This window comes from Schistocerca serialis, chromosome 7 (assembly GCF_023864345.2).
Source record: "Schistocerca serialis cubense isolate TAMUIC-IGC-003099 chromosome 7, iqSchSeri2.2, whole genome shotgun sequence".
NCBI classification, from domain to species: Eukaryota; Metazoa; Arthropoda; class Insecta; order Orthoptera; family Acrididae; genus Schistocerca; species Schistocerca serialis.
In genome coordinates, this window is record NC_064644.1 from 186,163,416 (window position 1) to 186,183,496 (window position 20,081).

The 20,081-nt window shown below is 42.6% G+C and overlaps 1 protein-coding gene across 1 annotated transcript; it reads right to left on the reverse strand.

Annotated features, from left to right (window-relative positions):
* Positions 1-18,208: 18,208 nt before the first annotated feature.
* On the reverse strand, positions 18,209-19,732 carry LOC126412960 (mucin-2-like). The gene has a single exon (XM_050082851.1). It carries the CDS (start codon positions 19,730-19,732, stop codon positions 18,209-18,211), a length of 1,524 nt encoding a protein of 507 aa, XP_049938808.1.
* Positions 19,733-20,081: the final 349 nt, after the last annotated feature.

A 20,081-nucleotide genomic window follows, 5' to 3' on the forward strand; every position in this document is an offset into this window, starting at 1 on the left:
AGCTTCGAGATGCATCTGCTGCCTGGCCATCTATTAAACCGGAGAAGAACAATATGTCGCAGAAGTTAGCCCTTTTTCCACATGCGGCTATTTTGTGTTGAGAAGTGAAGGTAATTATGTTCAAAGTTCCATTAAATTGGTAACTTCGGCAGACAGCAGAATTGCGTTGTAAAAGATGTAGCAGCGAATGAAATGGAACTCGCGACATCTTATCCACCGTGCGTGACACTTACCATGACACTACTAGCTGTCATCTACCTACAGCACCTCCAGAGGTCAACAATAGTTCGTCCAGAATTTCCGAATTCCACAGTGTTGTGACATAATGCATATGGCCGGATCTAGAGAGACAGACAGTTACAGCTTTTCTTTTGCACTGCACGATGCTTTCAACAAACAGATAGCGCAATAGAGTAGCTCAAATGGAAAGGAACACTTCCTCTTTAAATTTTTGCATCCTACACTGTTGGCAGTTCTGTGTAGGTGGCAGTTACATGATTTTATTTCGGTGATTACAAAATAGAATCGAATGTATGCACTGGGTAGCCGAAGCAGCTAGTTCACGGGCATTCGGGCAACCAAGTAAATGAATGTACTGAACATGGTGCAAACCACTACAGGGAGCCCGTGTGTCAGAATTCTCATCGAGTGTGCCGCACCGGTGTTATGACGGAAAATTAAGTCATACAGAAGATGATTTGGTGGTCTGTTGGATTGATGGCATGTTCCTGTGATGATTGTCTGGGTTCGGTTCCAACTGCTGCCAATGATTTTTAATAGGGAGAGACAGATTCTATTCTCTTCTGTCTACGGCAAGTGAAGAAGGTATAATGGCATTGTGGTCTGAAATTCACATTAAACATGATATTCCTTCTCTGCCAAGTAGGCATTAGGTTGAACCACAATAAAGTCAGGAGTGGCGAAATGTAGTAACTCTATCACCAGTAACCTTTCTTATAGTAGTTATTTATTTATAGTGATGAAAAAAAACCTATGTGGTGTCACAGGACCCTTATTCCATCTTTTATTTGAGCTTCTGTACGTCGATAAAATTGGTTCTGAACTTGGAATGCAACTCAGACCACCCTTAACGCGGAATTTGATTCCTTCGTGACAATACAGCTCGACTACAATTTGTTGTTTGATCAAAACTGCAGATTCCTCAACATCTCCACATATTGCGCGTGAATGGGTTCGATTGGTGGCCCGGCACTACAGTTTTCATTATGTATTATCACGCTCTGGCATGAGAACACCTATCTGCTGATGGATAATAATTTTGATTTTTAATGCATTTTCATTTGTTGTCAACACTAACGATATCTGACGTTTTTTACTCCCTGTGAGACCCAGAACTATTTGAGAGACCACTTTAAGTTCAAGGATGTTGTTCCGAGCTGCTGGTGGGGAAAAATTCTGTAGCTGACGTCTCTTTGTGTGTAGTCAACAACCGTATGTGTGGGGTTCGATTTCCAGTCAGCATTGAACTCTTCGTCATATTATTTTTAGTTCAAACATGCTCACATGTCGCTGCTGATATAACAAACCCATATTTTACGATCGTTCTCTCTAATAAATAACAGCGATAGGTTCCGGGTTGGAGTCCTGGGAAGGAAAAATTAATGTTTCGTCTCGTCGTTTCAGTTAAATCATGTAGCTACTGCCGAGAAAATCTGATATGTCACAGATGATTGTGCTTCGCTAACAATCAGATTAGGTTCTGGGTTCGAATCCCTGTCCAACAGAAAGCTTTACATCACGGCATTTCAAGTAAGTTACTTGTGAAGAAGCAATATTTAACATATCTCGTAGTTCGTTAACAGGGACAATAGATGCTGCGTAGGAATTTGCGTCCTTTAAAAATGTTTGCGTTATGTGATTTAAAGTTAATATTTGCTAACTGATACTGTCTAAAATCGAGGTATATCACTCTCTGTATGCCTAGTCAGGAATGACTGTTAGTTTCCGTCAGTCACGAAATCTTGTCTGCACGAGCTGGGTTTGAATCCAAATGCAGATTGAGACGGTTCGTCGTGTCATTTGAAGTTCATACATATTCTCAACTAGCTGTTCGTGAATAACTTAAATTTTTAATATCATTTTGTGTTAAATAACAAGTACAGTATGTTACTTTGAAGAGGAAATCATGAAAACAACGAACTTACTACGTGCTTTACCTATCTGAAGTAATAATGAGAGTGGTAACATTTCAGATATGTCATTTATTGCAATAAATGTGAGCTTACGAGCTTTAAGGACAGTCTTATCTGTGATAAGGTGTTCCCTAATATTTGTAGTATCGTGGTACTGCTTTACAGCATGTGTTATTGCTATACAGAGCAGTGTTTTCTAGTGGTGATTTGTTGGAACCATTTTCAATAGTCCAACGACTGTACCGAGGAGCGATTAGAGGACCTACTAGGCAGCTGCGTTATGAGGTTTGTATGCGAATCAGGCGAAATGCAATTCAGGTCGTTCGGATACTTTTGAGCACGACTGTACCTCACGCCAAAGTTACCGTGTGGATAAAAGACAGCACATTATAAATTGTTTGTCATAACTAAAATATTTAAAAACATGAGCCACCTTGTGCAAACGGCCATGTCCATTTATATATACATCACATAAACACAGTACACAGTAGCACATCTGTTTACATAACCTGCACATATTCTAAATATTGAAAATCCCCCTTAAACGGCGTATAAAGTAGTCTTTCGAACTCGGATATTTTAAATAAAGAAATATTTATACGATCTTGGCTTTAAAATACTTTTAGCAAGTAAAACAGGTCGCTCCTTCTGTCTTCTCAAAAGGAGAAAGTTCAGTCGAAGAACGAAACATATTACCAACTACGTTACTTTCAATGTCATGAGACTTGTAACACATCGTTGTGGAAGAGGGTCGGAGCACAATTTTTCCATAAAGGTCTTGAATGTTAATTTTATCCGATAATAAGAGGGAAGAATAAAATCTGTTTATGCGCTGTTTTTCACTTCTTGATATGTCCTTCTGTTCATTTATTATCAGTCAATGAGGATCTTCCAATGTTCTTAGACATGTTGTTGTCCTTCATGTGGAAAATATGTGACTCTACATACTTCGAGCGAAGAAGGTGCACAGAAACTCCACAATCTGGGTGTTGGGTGTTTGTTACCCTTGAGCTCTCCTTTACGCGTGCTGGCTACTACTAATGATGATTTTCAGTGACAATACCAGTGTCAGGCAAATTTCTTACTTTCCACAAAATCTGACATCTCGCAAGCAATGGACTGTGTCGGCGTCATGACCCTGAGCCTGTCTCACAACCTTGATGAATGATCAAGCGTTATTCACTTGTCATGTTGTATAGTTATCTAAGGCAGCAAATAAAGCCAGAAAGAAAGGAGTTTTAAAAATCTATTGAAAGATCTCGTTCCAGCAGTGCTACGCGGATGTCTATGCGCCTAGCAATGTCCACGTCGGCAACCCGCCACACCGCATGTTCCAGCGACAGCCGTTCTACGGACTACTTTGTAGTTTGTTCACAAAATTGCGGGACAACTAGCAGGAAGTCCGTAACTTCTTGCAAAAACATTTCGAAGACAAGTCTTTTGGTATCTAGAGGTGTATATTGGCGAAGATAGATCGAACTCCTCTATTCGAGACCGCATCGCTGAAAGCGTGGTTTCTCTTAATTCTACACGGCGGTCAGAAATACCATGAAAAGCTAGTAAGTCTGGTAAAGGGAGGGGGGGGGGGGGGGGGGGGGGGGAAACTGTGGTGATAAATAACTGTTGAGATATAAATTCGATAGGTTACGTCGTTTCCGAGCTACTTAGCACTGAAATTAGACAATCAGGCGGCCCACCAGAGACGGCGTCGCCAAACGTGCTCTTCTTTTGAAAACGAGAGAAACTGGATATGTAACGGTAGTAAGAATCGAATCTTAGCCAAAGGCTGAGCAGTCTCGTGCTTTGTCATCTATGCTACAGGAACAACTGGCACTAATTGTGTCTGACTGGCGACCTGAATTTGCGGGACAACTTTCAGATTGCCTAACTTCGATGCTAATTAACTGGAAAAAGGACCAACATATCGAAATTTTTTCTTAAAAATTATTTTTAGCACAACCTGCACTCTTCTCAGACTGTTTCTGACCACCCATTGTAATTAAAGTTAAACTTTCAAACCGCTGTAGAAATAACACCACTGGTCAGAATGACATCAAATTGCAACGGAATATTATCCCAGAAGGGGGGAAAGCGTATGGCAGAAGAAAAATAAGTAGTTACAAAATGTAGCAATAAATGGGGCTGTAAGTACCATAATTTAATAGTGGTCGACTACAAATGACTGATGAATCATAAAACAATGTCTAAGGTGTACTTTTGAAGTTACATAAACAGTTTTACTCAGTGTGCATCGGTATACAGGTGTGATCTGTTAGTTACGTAAGCCCATCCACCACGGCAAGGTCATACTACATCGGGTGGGAAAAATCGTTTTTTAATTGTCCTGAGGCCAAACACCGCATAAAAAGCATCACTCACATCGGTTTTTAAATGCCCTGACACCATAAACTGCAAAAAAAGCATAAATCACATCGATTTTTAATTGTCTTCAGGCCAAAAACCGCATAACGAGCATAAATCAAAATCAAATCGGATTATTAATTTCCGTGTGACTGGCGCAAAACATTTTCAGTATGATGTCACCGTTTTCTGCAACAAGTTCAAATCGAGAAACAGCATATTCCACAACTGATCGAAGTGTTTCCGGGGTCACGTTCAGAATGTGTTGCGCAATGCGTGCCTTCAATGCAGCTAAGTTTGCAATCGGAACACTGAACACAAGCGTCTGTCAGATATCCCCACAGCCAGAAGTCACACGGATTAAGATCAGGCCAGGGACGGCCAGGCTGTGTGGAAATGGTGGCTGATAATTCTAATATTTCCGAAATGGCGTTTCAGGAGCTGCTTAACTGGATTTGCAATTTGCGGAGGTGCGCCATCTTGCATAAAAATGATCCCATCCACACATCCACGCTGTTGGAAAGCTGGAATGACGTGGTTGCACAAAAGACATTTATAGCGCTTAGCAGTGACGGTACAGGTAACAGGAGAGGAAGCACCTGTCTCTTCGAAAAAATATGGCCCTATGATAAATGATGTCGTAAACCCGCACCACACAGTGACCTTTTCAGGATGAAGTGGTACTGGTTGATTTGCGTGTGGATTTTACGTTGCCCGTATTCGACAATTATGTGTATTGACATATGCTGTCAGATGTCTGTCCACAAAATCTTCTACGGCCACTCATTCTCCACTTCCATTCGAGCAATAAATTCTAAAGCAAAGGTCTCTCTTGCTGCCAGGTCAACAGGTAGCAACTCCATCACATTAGTAATTTTGAATGGGTAGCAAAGAAGGATGTTTCGTAGAATTTTGCGCGCCGTCCTCACGCTTATATCCAATGTTCGGGCAATTCTCCGTGCACTACACGTTTGCACACCACCACTCGTCTCCTCCTCTTCGAGGTACACTGTGGTGTAAAATGTGCTCTTATCTATCCGAATTTAGCTTTTTCTTAAGGGGGGTAGGACGTCAAACGGGCCGTCTTGGAGCAAGAGAGACACCGCAGGACATTTTAATTTCCACTATCTATACTTTTAAGAATAAATTCATAACATTTTGTCAGCATGACCAGGAGGAATTGAGGATTCACAATCATAGCAGTTGAAGTTCAAAAGAAAATAACAAAATAATGTTTTTTACATGTCAAAATTCATCATTTTTTCACTTAATTGGCTGCGTTTGTTGCTAAAGGTACACGTTTCTTCATAAGTAAGAGCTTCGATGAATTTTGCACAACATACAAACCATACTTACTGGTGTATGAAACTCTAGAAATCATTTAATTTATCTAAAAATGAATGTGCTGTTACATTTCAAACTTCATGTTTAGAAAAAACTCAAATTTTATAGTTAATTATCTCAATTTTTTCCGCATTTTTTTATAGATTTCGAAAATTCTAGAGTTTCATACACCTGTAAGTATGGTTTGTGTGCTGTGCAAAATTCATCGAAGAATCTCTCTTACTTATGAAGAAAAGTGTACCAATAGCAACAAATGCATCCAATGGTAAGTGAAAAAAAGGTGAAATACAAATGTAAAAAAAATAAACTATTTTCTTATATTTTTGAACTTCCACCACTATAAGTGTAAATCCTGAATCCTTTCTATTCATTCTGACAAAATTTTATGAATTTCTTTTTAAAAGTATAGACAGTGGAAATTAAAAATTCCTGTGGTGTCTCTCCTTCTCCAAGTCGTCCAGTTTGACATCCTACCCCCCCCCCCCCCCCCGCCCCCCCCCCTTAAGAGCTATAAGGTGACCACACACTAACCGCGAAAAACACTCCATACCATAACACCACCTCCTCCGTACCTCACTGTTGGCACTACAGATAATGACAGGTAACGTCCTCCAGACATTCGACAAATCCAAACCCTTTCATCGTATTGCTACAGGATATAGCGTGCTTCTTCAGTCCAAATTACCTGTTACTAGTCACCCACTGCCCAGTGGCTCTGCTCTTTAAACCATCTCCACCATCGCTACTGGAGAAATGTGTGGCTTTTGAGTCGCTGCTCTATCATTGTACCCCATTCCTTTTAACTCCACAGGCACAGTCATCGTGCTACTTAGACGGCCGGTCGCCCTTGGAACTTACGTGTAATTCTTCAATTGATATCATGAGATTTTTGGCAACCACCATCCACAATGTTCGACGGTCCGTGTTCGTCAGTTCAAGAAGTCTGCCTGCTCTCAGTTTAACTATGGTTGACCCTTCGCGTTTCCACTTCACAGTCACATAACCAATAACACACCTGGGCATCTTTATAAGGACTGAAACGTTCCTGACGGACTTGTTACGCTGGTGACATCCAATGACTGGTCCACATTCGCCGTCACTGAGCTGTTACTGCTGTTACTGTTTCTCTACTGACGAAAGAATACTCTGCAAGTGACGTACTGGCGTAAGAGAAACTATGAGGATGGGTCGTGAGTCGTGCTTGGGAAGCTCAGTAGGTAGAGAGCATTTTCTTGCGAAAGGCAGAGCTCCCGGTTTCGAGTCCCTGCCCAGCACACAATTTTAATGTGTCAGAAAGTTTCGTATCAGTGCACATTCCGCTGACGAGTGAAAATTTCGTTCTAGAATATTCCCTGCCTCGCTTCTTACAGGGGGGGGGGGGGGGGGGGGGCTCACCTCTCGTAATATCTAGCGGTCAGTTCCATATTTCGTAAGTGTGTACTTTTGCATTTTTGATCTGGTATTGTACACTGCTGGGAGTGGAGGAAGACAGCACTGAATGTTAACCAGCAGAAGATGTAATAAGATGTGCACTTTCGAATAGGTTACCTTTGTTGTGGTTATTATCTCTTCTTTTGACACTAAAGTCTTGGTTTTTTTTTTTTTAGTTTCAAATTATTTCATTTGGTTTTTTTTCCGCTGCTCCCCCTCAAACTACTCTACCGGCCATTAAAATTGGTACACCACGAAGATGACGTGCTACAGACGCGAAATTTAAACGACAGGAAGAAGATGCTGTGATATCCAAATGATTAGCTTTACAGAGGATTCACACAAGGTTGGCGCCGGTGGCGACATCTACAACGTGCTGATATGAGAAAAATTTCCAGTCAATTTCTCATACACAAACAGCCGTTGACCGGCGTTGCCTGGTGAAACGTTGTTGTGATGCCTCGTGTAAGGAGGAGAAATGAGTACCATCACGTTTCCGACTTTGATAAAAGTCGGATAGTAGCCTATTGCGATTGCGGTTTATCGTGTCGCGACATTGCTGCTCGCGTTGGTCGAGATCCAATAACTGTTAGCAGAATATGGAATCGGTGGGTTCAGGAGGGTAATACGGAACGCCGTGATGCATCCCAACGGCCTCGTATCACTAGCAGTTGAGATGACAGGCATCTTTTCCGCATGGCTGTAACGGATCGTGCAGCCACATCTCGATCCCTGAGCCAACAGATGGGGACGTTTGTAAGACAACAACCATCTGCACGAACACTTCGACGACGTTTGCAGCACCATGAACTATCAGGTCGGAGACCATGGCTGCGGTTACCCTTGACGCTGCATCACATACTGGAGCGGTTCCGGTGGCGTACTCAACCACGAACCTGGGTGCATGAATGGCAAAACGTAATTTTTTCGGATGAATCCAGGACCTGCTTACAGCATCATGATGGCCGATATCGTGTTTGGCGACATCGCGGTGAACGCACATTGGAAGCGTGTATTCGTCATCGCCATACTGGCGTATCACACGGTGTGATGGTATGTGGTGCCATCGGTTACACGTCTCGGTCACCTCTTGTTGGCATTGACGGCACTTTGAACAGTGGACGCTACATTTCAGATGTGTTACGAACCATGGCCCTACCCTTCATTCTATCCCTGCGAAACCCTACATTTCAGCAGGATAATGAACGACCGCATGTTGCAGGTCCTATACGGGTCTTTCTGGATATAGAAAATGTTCTACTGCTGCCCTGGCCAGCACATTCTCCAGATCTCTCACCAATTGAAAACTTCTCGTCAATGGTGGCCGAGCAACTGGCTCATCACAATACGCCAGTCACTACTCTTGATGAACTGTGGTATCGTGTTGAAGCTGCATGGGTAGCTGTACCTATACACGTAATCCAAGCTCTGTTTGACTCAATGCCCAGGCGTGTCCAGGCCGTTATTACGGCCAGAGGTGGTTGTTCTGGGTACTGATTTCTCAGGATCCATGCACCCAAATTGCGTGAAATGTAATCACATGTCAGTCCTAGTGTAATATATTTGTCCAATGAATACCAGTTTATCATCTGCATTTCTTCTTGGTGTAGCAATTTGAATGGCCAGTAGTGTAATCCACACACATCCGGTAGATATGCTGGCGGTCCAAAATATTTTTGAGCAATTTATTACTTGCTATTGGAGACATATTCACAATGCCATGTTCAGTACGTAATTGTGGCCAAATTGTTGTTTCAAGCCGCAGAAACCGAGTGCTGGGTAATGGTCTGTGACGAGGCAAACGAAGCGCTCCGTAATGCAGGTTCCCACGGCTAGGGTTAAGTGCTCCCTAGTTCGCTTCGTGCGGCACGGCCCGTTCTGGCAGGAATTCCCCTGAGAAGAGAGACGCGAACAGCAGAACGTCTTCCAGCGCCGGAGATCTTTCTCAGCCGGCAGAGGCGGAGGCAGCGGCGGCAGCGAACATTCATTCTGCTGTCTCGCGTGGCGTGGCGCCCACAGTTCCAAGCCATTGACTGCGGTCCCGCAGGAATGCCCTGCGGAGCCGAGTCGAGTAGTGGGGCGGGTGCGGCTGAGGGAGACTGAGAAGCAGGAGGGAGAGTGGCCAGAAGCCGCGGACGGGAGCGAAGGTAAACTTCCTTCACAGAGGAGGGACCCAATTCCTGCTCACATTAGTTTCGGGGCATGTCAGAGCGACGGAACTGACGCGGATCTCAGTGTTATTCTTGGAGGAGAGGATGGGCGTTAACTGTGGAAGCGTTCAGGTGCTATTCTCATGGGCAGAAGATCGATATTATTTTACGCAGGGTTGATTTACATGACGGTTGAGATTTTGTAATATTTTTTTTTTATTATTGGTAATGGAAAATATACAGCAATTATCGCTGCTGCGATGGATCGTTCTGCATCTGCTGTAGTTGCATCAGTTAGCGTCAAACGGTAGTTATAAGAAGCGTTGAAAAAATGGCGGCTAGCGGTAAGCAGAAAGCGTTTTGTCATCTTCTTCACTTAATCTATTAGGCAAATTACCTGCTACAGTACTCAATATTTCGTACGTCCTTCCTGCATTTCTTCTTCCAGCGCATAGATAATTGAAAGCTTTCGCTGGGGTCTTTCTTCATTCGTACGGCCCACATATTCGTTCCATTCTCTCCTATTCTTCTCTTTTTTCGTTTAGATTATATATTCCAAAATCTTTCCTCCCATCTCCGTCTCCTTTACGATCCTTGGTTGGTTGTGCATGCTTTCATTCTTCTTAGGAACCTTATTTTTTGAGTCTCTGTCCTACTTTCTTGGTCTCTTGTCGTCACCCATGCTTCACATCCATATTTAGGGGTTGGCACTGATATAGTTCTTTAGAACCACGCTTGTGTCTCTTTCCTGACTATGACCTGTAAAACTTTTACAGTTGTTCCACATTCGGAAGTAACTTTATTTAATTTTTGGTCCACGTCGTGGTTGTGGTTCAAATGGCTCTGAGCACTATGGGACTCAACTGCTGAGGTCATTAGTCCCCTAGAACTTAGAACTAGTTAAACCTAACTAACCTAAGGACATCACAAACATCCACGCCCGAGGCAGGATTCGAACCTGCGACCGTAGCGGTCTTGCGGTTCCAGACTGCAGCGCCTTTAACCGCACGGCCACTTCTTCCGGCGTCGTGGTTGTGTTCATACACTATGTGATTAAAAGTGTCCGGACACCTGGCTGAAAATGACTTACAATTTCGTGGCGTCCTCCATCGCTAATGCTGTAATTCAGTACGGTGTTGGCCCACCCTTAGCCTTGATCACAGCTTCCACCTTCGCAGCCATAAGTTCAATCAGGTGCTGGAAGGTTTCTTGGAGAATGGCAGCCCATTCTTCACGGAGTGCTGCACTGAGGAAAGGTATCGATAACGGTCGGTGAGGCCTGGCACGAAGTCGGCGTTCCAAAACATCCCAAAGATGTTCTATAGGATTCAGGTCAGGACTCTGCGCAGGCCAATCCATTACGGGGATGTTATTGTGTAACCACTCCACTACGGGCCCTGCATTATGAACAGGTGCTCTATCGTGTTGAAAGATGCAATCGCCATACCCGAATTGCTCTTCAACAGTGGAAAGCAAGAAGGTGCTTAAGACGTCAATGTAAGCATGTGGTGTGATAGTGCCACTCAAAATAACAAGAAGTACAAGTCCTCTCCATGAAAAACACGACTACACTATAACACCACCGCCTCCGAATTTTACTGTTGGCACTGCATGAAGTTCACCGGGCATTCGCCATACCCACACCCTGCCATCGGATCGTCACATTGTGTACCGCAATTCGTCACTCTACACAACGTTTGCCCACTGTTCAATCGTCCAATCTTTACGCTCCTTACACCAAGTGAGGCGTCGTTTGGCATTTACTGGCGTGTTGTGTGGCTTATGAGCAGCCGCTCGACCATGAAATCCAAGTTTCCTCAACTCCCGACTAACTGTCATAGTACTTGCAGTGGATCCTGATGCAGTTTGGAATTCCTGTGTGACGGTCTGGATAGATGTCTGCCTATTACACATTGCGACCCTCTTTAAATGTCGGTGGACACGTCGGCCTGTGCGCTTTTGTGGTGCGCGTGTCCCTTCTCGTTTCCACTTCACTATCACATCGGAAACTGTGGACCTGGGGATATTTAGGAGTGTGGAAATCTCGCGTAAAGACGTATTACACAAGTGACACCCAATCACACGACCACATTCGAAGTCCGTGAGTTCCCCGGAACGCCCCATTCTGCGTTCTCACGATGTCGCATGACTACTGAAGTCGCCGATATGGAGCACCTGGCAGTAGATGGCATCACAATGCACCTAAAATCCAAAAGTATATTTTTGGGGGTGTCCAAATACTTTTGATCATATACTGTATCTGATGTTTAAAATGTTTTACGTACTCCATGGTTTTATTATTCAAGACGACTGAAATGCTCTCTTTCGTTTTACTTACAGACAATTTGAGATTGTATTCTGAGGCTATCTGCTGCAAGTTATAGGTCATATTCGTTCTCTACAGTCGTTGTTAGGTCATCTGCATATAAGAGCGCATTTAGGTTATCGTTGTAATCTAAATATACTCCTTTCGTTACTGTTTTCCAATAACTGATAACTACCTCTATATATATATATTGACTAGTATCGGGGAAATCCAACATTCTCGTCTTACCACTTTGGGATTCTCAAATCAATACAATTTCGGTGTCTGTGTATACATTTTTAATAGCATTTGTTATGAAGTCAGGCAAGGACATCGTCAAGAGTGCCAGGGAAGTGCGATTGCACTGCAATTATTCTCTATATACAGAAATGATCTGACAGGGTCAGCATCAATTTGCGGCTGTTTGGTGATAGCGCTGTGGTGCACAGGAAGCTGTCAACGTTGAATGCCTGTAGGATGATGCAAAAGGAGTCAGACAAAGTTTCTAGTCTGTGTGATGAGTGAAAGTTTGCTCTAAATGTAGAAATAGTAAGCTAACGCAGATGAGTATGCAAAACAATCCCGTTCGAGGAGCATTGATAGCATGCCGCTTGACACCATAATGTCGATTAAATTTTTAGACATAATGTTGCAAAGCGGTTTGAAATGGAACGAACACGTATGTGCAGTCGTACGAAAGGTAAAAGGTCAACTTCGGTTTATTGTGAGAATCTTAGAGGGGCTCATTCGGAAGTATGTTTTCCCTCGTTCTGTTTGCGAGTGGAAGAGGAAAGGAAATGATGAGTAGTGGTACAAACTACGCACCTTACGATGCGGAATATGTGTGAAGATGTAGATGTGGATCAAGTCTTGAATATCATCATCAGTCCGCTGCCACTGTCCAGCGCCGCTTTCGAATTAAATATCGGAAAGTTCAAATAGAAGGGACGATACTTTCAGTTGTATTTCCAGGTGTTATTTTATTTGCGACATTTTAGTGAAAAATTAAACCATCTTCAGGTCTTTCTATAATACCAGGTGATATGTGGATACAGAGTTATCATCACTATACATCTCATGGAGGGTACAAAATATCGATACACTATGTTGAACCTTTTTCCCTGCTTGCATGAGTATTTTTTTCTATGTTTCATCCTCACTGTATGTAACAATTTTAGAGATTTATCCACATTCGTCCCTTTTAAAACGCACCACGGCGCTGGTACCTCGCCGTTGTGCACCCACAGAGTCAGAACATACACATAGCATACACACACACACACACACATCCACACTTCCCTGCTTATGGTGTGAACGCCAGCGCACATCAGCTATACTCTATATTAAGTACCTTCCTTCCGAAACTTTATTCGTATATGGTACGTCAAATTTGTTGAGACTGGTTGTTTATGCAAATGGGAAAGCGGTTGGCTTTCCATAGAGTTAGAAGCAGCAGATCCGGGAAACTTATGTCTGTATCCCTAAGATACTGACCTCAACACGGAACTAAATATTGCTCACCCACATTATGAGGTGCGTTACCGACGCGAATGAAGGAAATAGTTTATGCAGGGTATTTGACATATGGAAAAGGAAGATTAGAGGACAACGGAACAGACAAATACTCATAATAAACATTGCTTTGGAAATGAATTGCTTCCCGATACGACATATTACGACTGAGTACACGAACACCTCACAGCAGAGTCCCCGTACGTCCAAACTGAACCTGAGCGCTTGAAGACGACGCATTGTAACATGACCACCGTTCTCCTCATCGATGCCCATACACGTTCCAAGGCCCCAGGCGTGTTCCGAATCCATTAATAGCCATCCACAATGCGCTCCCGAAGTTCATTGGCAGTGTCAACAGGGCTGCTAAACATCAAAGCATTTAAATATCCCCACACACAAAAAATCCAGCGGGTTCAACCCGGGGGATCTGGTAGGCCGTGATATTCGCGAGACAATATTGATACCCTTGCTGTGGAAGACTCTTACTACATATTCTCAAACAGCCACGAGAAAGAGTGCCATGCACCATCATGCACTTACCATATAAGCATCCTTTCACCATAAGAAATATCTTCCAAATAGCCGATAAACTTGTGCATAATTACACTTGTGTAGACGTCGTATAAAGAGAACCATTGATTTCCGGGCCTTACTAGAATTATTTGCTTGTTTCATTTTCCTCTACTCGTCCCTTTTATTTGTACCTCTAACAATCAAACATCCTCTATTTACAGTCATAGCCCTTGCAACTGGGTCAATCTTTAATATGTAGTGAAAGGACGTGTGGAAGAAGATGGCCTTTGTGATCGTTTTCACCGAAGATGCAAACTTTTATGCCAGCAATAAGGTAATAAACAAAACATTCACATTTTGGGAGTAGAAAACCCCCACTGTGAGGACCATTTACTGCACGTGACTCTTCCAAAGTGAACGTATCATGTTTCGCTGAATCTACTATTTGCTTTGTTTTATTCTTACCCGCGTAACAACTAATATATGAGATAAAATAGAGCCCTGGAATACTTTTTTGGTGATACTGTGCTGTGACTTTCTTTGGATCATTAATTTTCAACAAAACCAAATATATTATGTTCTTATTATTCTGGATCTGGCTTTCTATTAAAGGAATATTTTTCGTTGCTGTAACTCGACATAACGTTCAACATATCTTCCTTACTTTACAGCTATTGGAAAGGTTAGTGAAAATTATTTCGTTATCAATATTGATGATACAGTGCGCAATGATTGTTCAACATCAAAATTTTGCAGTGGATTTTTGTTAACAGTAAGACACCAATAAGTACCACGACTAACACGAGAACATGAGGCTATTATCCAAGAAAAAGATGTTTTTACTAAAGGTTTGCCAGACCAGAACTACGCACAGCAAGATTTCTTTTATGTTATTAAGGTAAATTATCTTTTTGCACTGTTAGTAATATATCATCAGCAGCCGGTGTCAACCTGTAAAACACATCACAAAATCTGCTGCTCTGCTCTGCAATTCCGAAAGCTGAAAGAAATAATTTTAGTTCACTATTACCTGTCCGCTTCTTTGCTGTATGATTGGTTTCATGTAATACAGTTTGAATGCGCCGCGGCAGCGGCTCGTTCGTTCGTAGCGCAGCTCTGCACCACGAATGATATTTAAATAACTGAACATGTCTTAAAGGGATGGAATAAAATGCCAGGCAAGCTTATTACAAATCATAATGCAAGTTTTCACTAAGTAACTCTATTCAAAACATTTAAACAAATTAAGTTATTACACACCTTTCCAAATCTATGTCTAATGGCGTCCCTCTCTCAATCTTAATAAAAGAATGCTACGCAAGCGTACAATATAACGTCACAAGCTCTTCCTGCTCACGTAATTCCAAGAAGACGACAGAGAAATTAATGTTCGGGCTTTACTATTTATACTAGTCACATATTCTCATCTTTGTTTGATATTTAATAAGTATCGTCTGTGACGGTTTCAGTACTCGCCGACACAGATATTATTTTAAAAAATCAGTACATAATTCTAGACAAGAACAAAACATGACATATAATGCTTCCTCTTTATTACATAAAGTTCACACAATCGTTGTCCACGCAATTACAATCATGCAGTTCAGTTATTCTTCTCTTCTTTTTTTTAACCACATGTAATATGTGTTTTGCTAAGAGACGTTACAGAGCCTGTTACGAGCTAAAATTCGTGTTGCATTAAATCGGAATTACTAGTAGATGTCGCCCCATCTTACTATCAAAATTTTCTGTTGTGAAAATTGTTTGGAAAGTACTCCTACATGTATTCTTGTAAAATGCTCAAAATGTTGTAGAGATTGTGGCCCGAAAATATCTGCGCAGGAGAAACGGATCAAAGTCAGCGTGTTTACTACGAACAGACTACTGCAGAGTTGCGACTTGCGGCAAAGATAACATCTGCGGTGCAGCTGGCCACCGCTAGTTTCCAATGGCAGGTGAAATGAAAAATCAACGACTGTTAGAACGGAGAATGAACGTGCTATGTTTGTTCATCGTAAGTGGTTCTTGGATTTTCCGATGAGAAATTCAGTTAGTCGTTGTTTGGTGGCAGCCGGACTAACATCAGCCAAAATCGGGACTAGACTCGAGAGAATTCCTTGAGATTGTTATCGGTTTGTTTGAAATATATGTATGCCGATCTGTGATAATTTTTTCCTCACTTCGTGGGCCGAAAAGCATTAAGTAATTGATTTGTGTGGGAACTTGGAATTTTATGTGAGCAAACAGTAGTGGCTGCGGTATATAGCTTGTAGGACCGATTTCTCGTGGATGGTGATTTTATGCAAAACAGTTACTGAACGAAGTCTAGCCTGAAAACAACTTGTTTTTAGGAGATCAATATCTCTGTTAGATTGGAGATTTTCTTTTTTGTTATGGGAGGTAAGTGACATTATCACATGAAGACGTCATTTGAATTTGAAGGCGGAGAAAGCGTGCACTAAGGAAATAATACCTTTGCGTTTTTGTATTAGTGGGATTGAAGGTGAACGCAAGTAATTAGGAAATAGTGACTTTGCGATGTTTTGTAATGGCTTATTTTGAGATTTCACGATGAGCGTCGATGTATTTTACTTAATGTTTGGAAATCTCTACATAGACACTTGGACAGTGTTATCTTTGTAAGTAGGAGAACGGATAACTTACGGTTGTATGTGCTATAGTGAAAACAAATCTAAGTTAGTTGGATATTTGCTCGCTCGGTCTAGAATTTATTACCTTTTCCTATAAAACCCTAAACGACAAAACAAAAACCATTGTTACTGAGGACACATTAACTGTCTCTCCAATCGTGCGAGTACTGTGTTTTAAATAATTTCAATAGCGGCGCATCTACGGGAAGTCCACATGAAGTAGGATTAATTTCATGTCTGTTTTAAAGTTCAAGCAGTCTGAATAGTGGCGGTGATACCCAGCCCTTTCTTCCGCTTAGAGGGATTTGTCTGATTGACCACCACTCATAAAATCAAAGATGACTTGTATCTGTACATGAAAGAAAACAGACAATAAAGACAATAAAGACAAAAAAGTTTCTGTTTTAAAAAATTTTTAAAAATGTCCATAGTCTCATTGGCTCTATATTTAGTATTCAAAAATATTTTAAAAGGGAAGTTCAGTTTTATAGAAAATGAATATTTTGCAAACATCGTCAGGTTAAGTATTAAAAGGAGCCAAAGCTAAGATACAGAAAAGGCTGCAACGTTATGAAAATCAAAGATAATAATTACCAAAAAACTGGAAAATATTAGTTCAGAGTTGTTAATTACCAAAGAGAGAAATTGTTTCATATTTCTTAAATTAAAAAAAAAAGCAACAGAAATTATGTCTAGGATTTTATTTAAGGGGGAAGATGATTAGTTCTTGAAAGACAAATAATTTACTTTTTTCTGAGAGTATGAGAATTTTAAAACGAATTAATGCGTTGGAGTTCAAGTTCTGTAAAGATATTACCGTGGTGTGTGGTTGCTGCACACAAAAGTTCTCTCTGGCTAATGACGTCAATTAAAAAAGAGAATAAATTTTATCTTTGAAAGTGCGACGTAAAATAAATATTATTTAAAACTGCAGATAAGCACACAGCGGTTAGCTGGTTCTACATAATTAGGGTGTAAGTTTCAACTGGAAAGATATTTCTATGGTATTATCGGGACGACAGCTCGTATTCTTTTTAAAAAGTAGCTGAGGATTTCTGTTACGCCGTTGGATAGCGAGAAGCGTTTTCTTGTAGCAGAGTTACCCACTGGAAGATTTTATGTTGGTGGCGCCGAGTATCTAATTTTCTATCCATCGTATACTAAAGTGCGCAGCATATTCCACTGAAACTGAGATTGTCTTTGATGGTAGTTGTTCGTACGAACCGTGTAGATTCTTTGATAGATGCATTACTAAAATCAAACCACAAATAGCATCTGAGCACATCATCTTCTTACTGGTATGTAGTGTGTGCTGTATGGAGAGAATAAATAACCAAGTAAAAGTGTCTATGTTGTGATCTGGACACACGGTATTTCCCACAAACAAGTTTACTTCCGCTGGTTATCTTAGGATAGTCTTACTTGTGAAGTCAGGTGATGTTCTTCCACGATAGAGCTAACATAGCAGACTTTTGTCTTGTGCTTCTTGACTGTAGCTGAGTTAAACCAAAGAAATTGATTTCTGAAGTGCAACATTGCACTCCCATCATGTGTCACTATGCCTCTGTAGTGTCTAAATCGTATCATTTCAACTATGGTGGTCGTGTCTGTAGGGAGGCGCTGTACAATTCCTCATGCGTACATCGGATAGAACATGATTTACAACTGACTACAAAGGTTTAGGAACACATTCTATCACACAAACCAAATCATCCAGCAAGATTAATAACAAATGTGCTTTCAAAGAACTTTATTAATTTTGACTCGAAATACAGCCTCATCACATTACTTTTTGTTCCTAAAGGCAGTAAAAGGTGGAGGCCCACGAAGACAAAGAGGAGGATTAGATGCTTTTTTCTTTGTGCAAAGTTTAGGGAAGGCCTGCTTTCTGGGAGGGCCAGTGAGAAGCACGCCCTGTAGGGGCGATGGTGTAACATCCACTAAAGGCACCAACAGAGATACTTCAGGGGTGATCTTGCTGCCGCCAAAGATGGTGAGGGGCGGCTGCTCTTCATAACCAGTTGTTTCACAGCTCCCCAAGATGGTGCGGGGAGGTGTCTCGTCTTCGACAGTGTTGGCAGCACCGCTCAAGGTGGTCGGAAGCGGCGGCTCTTCACAAAGGTAGTTGCAGCTGCCAGCAGAGATGGTGGGTTCCAGCAGCTCATCGAAATAACTCATCTCGCCACCGTCCAAGGTAGTGGGGGATGGTGGCTCGTCATCAGCTATGACGTTTCCAGTGCCTGGGGTGGTGGGTGGCAGTGGGTCAACAGGGGCATCAGCGTCACCGCTGCCAAGGACGGTGAGAGGCAACGGCTCTTCATTACCACTTGCATCACAGATCCCCAGGATGGTGGGGAGCAGTGTCTCATCTGCAATGATGTTAGCAGCACCGCACAAGGTGGTCGGAAGCGGTGGCTCTTCACAAAGGCAGTTGCAGCTGCCAGCGGAGATGGTGGGTGCCAGCAGCTCATCGAAATAACTGATCTTGCCACCGTCCAAGGTAGTGGGGGATGGTGGCTCGTCATCAGCTATGACATTACCAGTGCCTGGGATGGTGGGTGGCAGTGGGTCAACAGGGGCATCAGCGTCACTGCTGCCAAGGATGGTGGGAGGCAACGGCTCTTCATTACCACTTGCATCACAGATCCCCAGGATGGTGGGGAGCAGTGTCTCATCTGCAATGATGTTAGCAGCACCGCACAAGGTGGTCGGAAGCGACGGCTCTTCACAAAGGTAGTTGCAGCTGCCAGCGGAGATGGTGGGTGCCAGCAGCTCATCGAAATAACTGATCTTGCCACCGTCCAAGGTAGTGGGGGATGGTGGCTCGTCATCAGCTATGACATTACCAGTGCCTGGGGTGGTGGGTGGCAGTGGGTCAACAGGGGCATCAGCGTCACCGCTGCCAAGGACGGTGGGAGGCAACGGCTCTTCATTACCACTTGCATCACAGATCCCCAGGATGGTGGGGAGCAGTGTCTCATCTGCAATGATGTTAGCAGCACCGCAGAAGATGGTCGGAAGTGGCGGCTCTTCACAAAGGTAGTTGCAGCTGCCAGCAGAGATGGTGGGTGCCAGCAGCTCATCGAAATAACTGATCTTGCCACTGTCCAAGGTAGTGGGGGACGGTGGCTCTTCATCAGCTATGATGTCACCGCCGCCTGCAGTGGTGAGCGGCAGCGGTTTCTCTTCAGCAGCAATGTTCTCAACGCCTTGGGTGGTTCGAGGCAGCAGTGGCGACGGCGATGGCGGCGGTGGCAGTGGAGGCGGCAATGGCTGCTCTTCACCAGTGATGGGGTAGCTGCCGTGCATGGTGTCGGTCATATTAAAATCCTGGAAACAGAAGGATATTTGGTGTTGTGACTGACATTCTTGTATGTAGTACTGGTTTTATAGAAATCATTCGACTGTTATGTGAAGGGCATCAAATTTTTTGGATGTACACTGGCGGAAAACATCGCAAAACCAAAATATAATTAATTCAGTGTATTGAAATTTAGATAATATATTTTTCTATGTAACATATCTAACTCATAGACATTACAATTCCGTATTTCTGGATTTCTGGGAGGTTTTCGACACTGTACAACACAAGTGCCTTGTAGTGAAATTGCATACTTATGGAATATCGTCTCAGTTATGTGACTGGATTCGTGGTTTC

What these genes read in the sequence shown, in the direction of transcription:
- LOC126412960 (XM_050082851.1), bottom strand. Translation starts at nt 19,732, where the DNA reads ATGCACGGCAGCTACCCCATCACTGGTGAAGAGCAGCCATTGCCGCCT.